Raw genomic sequence first — 7,098 nt, forward strand, 5'->3', positions numbered from 1 at the left:
TTGGAAACAAGTTCACTAAAAAGGTGAAACTAAAAAATTGGTGAAGAAAATACCAAACATTGCATTTTCTTAATCTGGCTTTTTAAATCTACATAGTGAGCAGGTCTCATTTCATGGAGGCAGCCATGTTGCACACCCAGTAGCCCAGAATGGACAAACCAAACACTGGCTCTAGACAGGGAATCACAAGGTTTTCAAGGTGAAGGCTACTGTGCCTTCCCTCACACCTGCTAACAGGGCAGTGTGGTGTGAGGTGTGTTCAGAAGGTTGCACTGTGCAGTCTCACCACTAGATGTCACTAAATCTTTTTACACATTGCACCTTTAAGGGACACGCTGTCATTACATTATATTCATTCCTAAAGTAACCTGGTTTGAGTTAAATTGCTGTGGTGGTTAAACACTAATCTCCCGCCCCACACATCTGACTGTTTTGTGAGAAGGACCAAACACTCACTAAACTGCTTCTCTCTCTTTCTCTGAAAAGCTTCATCCACTGCACGCATGTTCTACCGCTATGTGTTTGTGCGTTTTATCCAACACCCCGTCAATAACGATGGTTCACAGCCACGCAGTTTAGTGTCGACTTCAGACCCCGTTTACAAAAGACTAGTGACAGGCGGAAACTCGGCTCATCAATATACTGGCAAACAGAAGCTCAGCTGCAGAAACAGACTTTAGATTCAGTTATACTCCCACTTCAGCTGTGGCCAATGTGTACCTGAGAGGGATCAGCTGCTGGTTTAACATGTTAAGCAACATGAAGCAGGAGGAGCTCAGTGGACTTTCTGCATGTTTCGCAGTGAGCTTTATGCTTTCAGTGGACAACATTTACTGTATTACAGCTTTAGGGGACATTTGATCAATGATTAGGTGGAGATTAGGTGCTTGGTTGTGCCAAACGTGACTGAGCAAGGTGGCATTTGTTCATCTCTGAAATGTTTTACTTAAAGACTTTATGAGAACAGATCTCTCCTGCTATTGCTGGAAACATTTGTTAGAAATGACCAAAAAAAAAACAACAAAAAAAACAGCTGTAGCATTATCAGTAGCGGACTTAGCAATTTGGGGGCCCGAGGTGAACATCTGTATGGGGCCCTCCAGGGCTTTTTTAGTCACGCCTTTAACTTTTTCTCACTTCAACTTCTTCGACCTCAGAAAGCAATGTATTCCCCTTGTATTACTCCTGCTCTTCTTTGACCGTTTACTTTCTCCTTCATGAATCTTTTTTCTCGTCTTACACCGTTTCTTCTGTCATCACTATATTTTCTTCGTTTTCATGTCTTTCCTCCTCTTCTCCTCCGATATCACTGTGTTCCTCCAATTATTCTTTCTCTGTTATTTCTTTCTCCTCCTCAAATGTTATTTTTATGTCTTTCCTCCTTTCTCCTCTTTTGTCTCTGAAATATGACGTTACCTTTGCCAAAGATACCGTTTGCTCTCCTCATGTTTTCTCTGCTTCTCAGCACCGCCTGGGTAGCTCAGATTCATGGTTGTAACTGTAGGTGCGTTCCAGATGAACTGCGCCTCGCCTGGACTGTAGACGAGAACACGCAGCCGCAGCGGTGGGCAGGGAAAAACAGCTGTGTTTGAGTCAGACACTTTCGAGCATCTTAAAGAGACGTGAGCAGGAAGTCAACAGCGTCCACCCTAGTCCCTAATCCCTTAATCACTATATAGTGCAGCATTATTTAGATTGCAGCCTTTCTGCAGTCTCCCTGCTCACATGTAAAGCAACAGCTCTTTGCTCCTTTTGGAGCTTGATGGGATCTCTGTCCACTTTTGTTCTAATTTTTAATGGATTAAAAGTGTACCTTATATACCTGCAGCCAAACTGGTTACAACAGCTACTTTGAATTGAGCAGCCAGTAATGGGCGTATGTAGTCGGTCCATAAAGTGAGCCCAACAAAGCTGATGTGTGCATTCATATACTATTAGGCCTAGATATCTTAAATTAATTGGAAACATGCTGGAATTATCTAACAAATATATGATCAATTGAAGATGTGTGTAAAAGTGTTTTGAGTTATAGAAGATATAAGGAATATCACTACTATACAGAGTTACCCAGGAACATATTACAAGTTTCCACTATTTTATAAGAAGAAAATGAAATTGAGAAAGTGAAACGCTAGTAAAAACCTTTCCAAAGTGTTTGAATGCTCCTGTTTCCTTTACAGGAGCCTTTGTCTCTCATATATTACTAATTGACGAATTGACATTCAGACGCAATTTTAGAATGTTGATACAAGGAAATACCTTAACCATAAATTAAGGGGCCCTGGTAGTTCGGGGCCCTGGGCCCGCCTACCTTCGCCTAATGGTAAATCCGCCACTGAGCATTATTGAATTTGGATTACAATGATAGACAATGTGATTTTTATGTTTGTGCATTGCCGTGTGTCTGCCACTCTGCTCAGATCAGCTGTGCAAATTCTAAAATGAATAGACCCTCACGTTGAGCTTCATGCAGGGACGGTCTGGTCATTGCTAAACCAGCAAGATCGGAAAATCTGTCTCTGGCCGTGTCAGATAAATCACAGCCCTGATTCTCTATTTATGCTGCTCCTGTGCAGCCAACTTAGTAAGCACCGAGTTCAGCGGTAAGACAGGTGATCACTGAAAACTCACTTCGAAGAAAATAAAAAGCGTTTTCAAATATGCATCAGAGTCTGGATTGTCCCTGTGTTAGATGGAGAAAGAGAAAGAATAGTGGAGTTTGGTGCATCAGCATCTTCACAAAGCAGCAGGAGGATAAATCCACTGCGGCTGCAGGTGTTTCCTCCTCTCCCAGCATACACTGGCCTTGGGGAAATCAGACACCCTGCCAAGTATTGTCGAATTTCCACTGAAGCGCAGGGTTTCCAGTTGAAAACCAAAGCGAGCATATATATCACACTGGCTGTCTCATGATTACTTCATGTTTAGTAAGGCACTGGAGAAAACGTGTGCCACTGAGCGGCCTGTGATATGGACTGACTAGAGTCACGGTGACAGGCCAGTGTTTGTTTTGCTGGTGGTAAAATAATTGAGCTCTTTAGAGGAGCGCGCTGAGAGGAAAGGTTTGAGAGGCGCAGTGCGCAGCCACAGTCAGCAGCCACAGTCAGCAGCCACAGTCAGCCTGCCGTGTACACTGGTAGCCCCGAGTTAACAATGAGCTCCTTTCAGTATGTAGATAGCATCTAAGCAGGTCTGGGAAAAACGAGATGTAAACAGTTTGGATGTTTTAAGAGTGGAGAGATTCAAAGGGAGTTCTTCAGCCGTCTAGTTATTGTCCTTATCTGCTGGTGCTGGGGCTCCCTGCTCGTTAAAAAGCCCACAGGCTGAAATGATAAGTCGTTATTTAAAGCGGACATTTTATAAGCCTGAGTTTAAACCTGGCTCGAACTCCCCTCCAGTGTTAATGAAGCTGTGAACCATTTTCTATGGTCGCGCTTTTTTTTTTAATGTCGCCTGTCTTTCCATAACAAGAATGAGGGGAGAGGAAAGGGGGTAACTTCTTACACCAAGCAGTAAAATATAGTGTTAATATATATATATTATTATTATTGTTACTGAATTAATCCAACAGCCATATTGTTTTATGTGGCTCTAAATAATTCACTTTTGATTTTCACTGGATTCTTTTTTCAGCTGCAGGGGACTTTTATAGCCTAAAATCTGAAAGTTAAAATAAAATTTAAAAAAAAAACAGCCATTTTTGTTCAAAAATATGTTTTAATAAATAAGCAAAAACAAAACATGTACATTGGACGGAATGTTTGGAGACTTGCTAAAGAAAGTCGTTGAGAAATAAATCCATGCAGCGAATAACCCAAATTGCATTGGTCCCTTTACAGGCTATAGGCGCACTTACACAGGTATGTACAGTATGCATTCATTTATATTTATATATATATTTATGCTTTGGTTTAAAGTCTTTGACAAACAAAATATATCTCCTTCTAAAGACGATGCAGGCTTTGGGGAAATACAGGCCTACAAACACATGGCGGGGCTCTGTCCGCCACAAACAGGTCCAGCATCCGCACAGTCTCCCTAAGAGTTTGCAGTTGTGGGTCACATTACGTCTCTCCGCCATGCCTTTGAGGTCCACGGGTTCTTCAATAATCCCTTTGGTCTCCGTACTTTGTAGAAGTAAACAGTCTGTAATGGAAGGGAGGAGGAGAATATAGAAACCATTACTGGTGCGCTTTTAAATGTCCGCGCTGTCGATTTTGGCCTGTTTTGTGTGTGTGGGGGGGATTTTAAACATCCACTGGTTCACTTTGCATTTGGGAAGTCATTAATGAATCAATGATTAGCCACTGAGCTGAGTAAAAGCACATGGCAGCAGAGAGGCAGAGAGCTTTTGTATTTGATTGTAATTCTAAAGCTGCAGCGAAATACAAAAAGTCCAGCTCTAACACAGGACAACATTTAAGCCACTGTTATTTTTGAACTATACCACGGAGTTACCTTTGGTCTCGCTCTTATTTTGAAAGGCCTGTTACATATTTAGGAATAATCTGACCATGAAAATGTTGATCTTTCTATTTGTGCAATAATAAAATGGAAATGATTCCTAAAGACCGCAGTGCTGTGGAGGTCACGTATTTAGAAAGAGAGGGGGGGCTGTAGCATCCTTAAAGCGCGCACGCCAGAGTTGGTGAGAGTCTTAGAAAAGTCAAAGTTCACTTTGAAAGCTTCGCAGTGACTGAGCTCACACACATCACTGTGATGAGGCTCACTGGGGTTGGTCTGGGAGACAACAAAGCCTCGGTGATGATCAGTTATGGCCGGGCGGCCTGTTAACTGCATGTCAGGCCCATGTGGACTAAACAAACCGACTTTAACGGAGAGGTGTTATTTACTGTTAGCCTGACTCTTACGCCTCAGCCAGCCCGTCTAAGGAGAAGCCCAGCTGACGCTACACTGCGGCCATGATAGGGACTGAGCTTGTTGTTTCCTATTTACAGCCGCTTTATGTGTCACTGACGCACACTTTATGTAGACCCGTCTGAAAACAGACAGGACGGTCTGACCTCTAAGAGACCACAGGTTGGGTTTGACCTTTCAGCTCTTCCTCTCGGAGCCTACTGAACTGCACCGGCGAGTTTAGTGTCCTCACACGGTGAAAAGGGGAAACACGCCGACAGCTCCAGGAAGCTCCGGCCTGCTCTCTCTTCATCATAATAATGATGAACAAAACAAGCGCTAAATCCGCAGAATGACGGGACCAAATCCTGCCTGTCCATTAATACACGCCTGTGTTTTTTATAGTTTGCATTGGTTTGAACTTTCATGTCCAGCCGAGCTGCCCATTCCTGCGGTCTCCATACAGGAAAACGCTCTATTGTGGATAGAAATTACCCCCTTTGGCACTACAGCTGCGTTTCGGTGCGGCCCTGTTCTTTTTTTAACCCCCTCATTATAAAATGCGGCTAAAAGCGACTGAATGAAGATTAACTGAAAAAGTCACAACTCGCTGATTTAACGCGTTTCTGGTCAGAAATAGAACAATCAGAAACAGACGAGGTATATTCTTCATTTGGCCCGACGTGAAAAATGTTCCAAAATTATTATTTATATTAACTCACCCACTTCCCTCCGTCTCTCCAAATAAATACAGTGTTCATTTTCTACACGCTGAATTGGATTTAGGCGTTTAGGGTTAGCTCGATCCTTGTGGGACCTCCAAAGTATCAACAGGTAATCTGATGGGTCAGCTGTCACCCAGGGCCCGGCGCAGAGCAGCATCCCAGATGCTGACGCTCGCTCAGGCGCTGACAAGATGCTGAGGCCTCGCTGTGACATCTGGCACGCACAGAACGGGCGCGCCTTGGAGCACGCGAACAGACATTTTGATGCCCAGCTCTGCGGTGCTCTGTTATTTGACAGCTCAGGATGTATTTTATCTGCAGCAGGCCCTAAATGACACACTTCCAATCCAAGACACGTGACTAAACCACGACTCACATTTTGGCAGAAAGTGAAAGCAGAAAAGTGCAAGAATCTGAGGGAAACTCAGAGAATGTTTCAAACTCTGTCTCCTTAAAGCATCATAGTTTAACTTAGTCCTGTGCTATTATTCAACACCAGATCTTTAACTATTCTACTACTAATATTCTTTTTGCTTTGCATCAGTCTTGTGGTACCCACCGCTTTGGCATTGCAAGTGAAGGAAGGTCTCTGGGTGCTAATGAGATGCTGACATAGACCAAGCGCCCTCCATCCTCCACACGGAGAACGCGTAACTGAGTCTTTCGTGCGCAACGTAGCTGCAGCTGGACATCTTGCTGTCCATCTCGTCGCTCTGCAGCACCTGACAGAGAAAATCAATGTATCTGGAGGCGAGCTTCAGCGTCTGTATCTTGCTCAGTTTGTCCGAGGGAAGCGTGGGGATAATTTTGCGCAAAGACGCAAAGGCCTCGTTCAGAGACTGAGTCCGTTGTCTCTCCCGGACGTTGGCCAGGACCCGCTGGTTCTGCAGCTCCTCGTACGACTGAGTGCTGCTTGGACTCGTTTTTTTCCCCCGCTTCACTGGACCCGGGCTGCTGCTGCTGCTGTCCTCGCTGGACTTTTTGCTGTGTCTCCTTTTCCTCGCGAAGCGTTTCTGTTGCCTGTCCAGCTCCTCCTCGCTGGTCACCAGACTATCCACAGGGGACACCGGAGAACTGGAGCCCTCTTCCATTTCTTTCTTGAAGAAATGCAGAGATAGAGAGGAAAAAACGCTGTCCACCTTAGAAGCCGTGGTTACAAAAATGTATAGATATCCGTTAAAGATGAGGGAGTCACTTGAAGACGTCTCGCTCTCTGCGCTTTTTGTTTTACAAGAAACTAGTTTCAAACCGGAGGTTGGCACGATTCTCCTGTCACAAGAAGTTTTTTCCTTCAGTTTTTTGGAAACTTTATACCGGTTTCAGATGCTAAATAGTTTTGAGAGTGGAAGGGGAGGGGTTTTTTAGGGTGGAGGGGGAGCTAGTGTGCGTCTAGGTCCGCTAATAAGCAGGAGGGACCAGTCATGGTTTCATGTGTCTGGGATATGACTGAAACAAGGCTCTTATTTACAGTCAAAAGCGAAGCGAAAGTTATTTTGTTTGATTTTTCGTTTTGCGC

General features: G+C 44.1%; 1 protein-coding gene across 1 annotated transcript; it reads right to left on the reverse strand.

The window, feature by feature from the left end:
• Positions 1 to 3,608: 3,608 nt before the first annotated feature.
• On the reverse strand, positions 3,609 to 6,891 carry twist2. The gene is made up of 2 exons (XM_026295715.1): positions 6,142 to 6,891; positions 3,609 to 4,146 (listed from the first exon to the last, which is right to left on the reverse strand). The coding sequence occupies exon 1, from the start codon at positions 6,671 to 6,673 to the stop codon at positions 6,179 to 6,181; it is 495 nt and encodes a 164-aa protein (XP_026151500.1). The 5' UTR covers positions 6,674 to 6,891; the 3' UTR covers positions 3,609 to 4,146; positions 6,142 to 6,178.
• Positions 6,892 to 7,098: the final 207 nt, after the last annotated feature.

Source organism: Mastacembelus armatus, chromosome 21, assembly GCF_900324485.2.
Source record: "Mastacembelus armatus chromosome 21, fMasArm1.2, whole genome shotgun sequence".
NCBI lineage: Eukaryota > Metazoa > Chordata > Actinopteri > Synbranchiformes > Mastacembelidae > Mastacembelus > Mastacembelus armatus.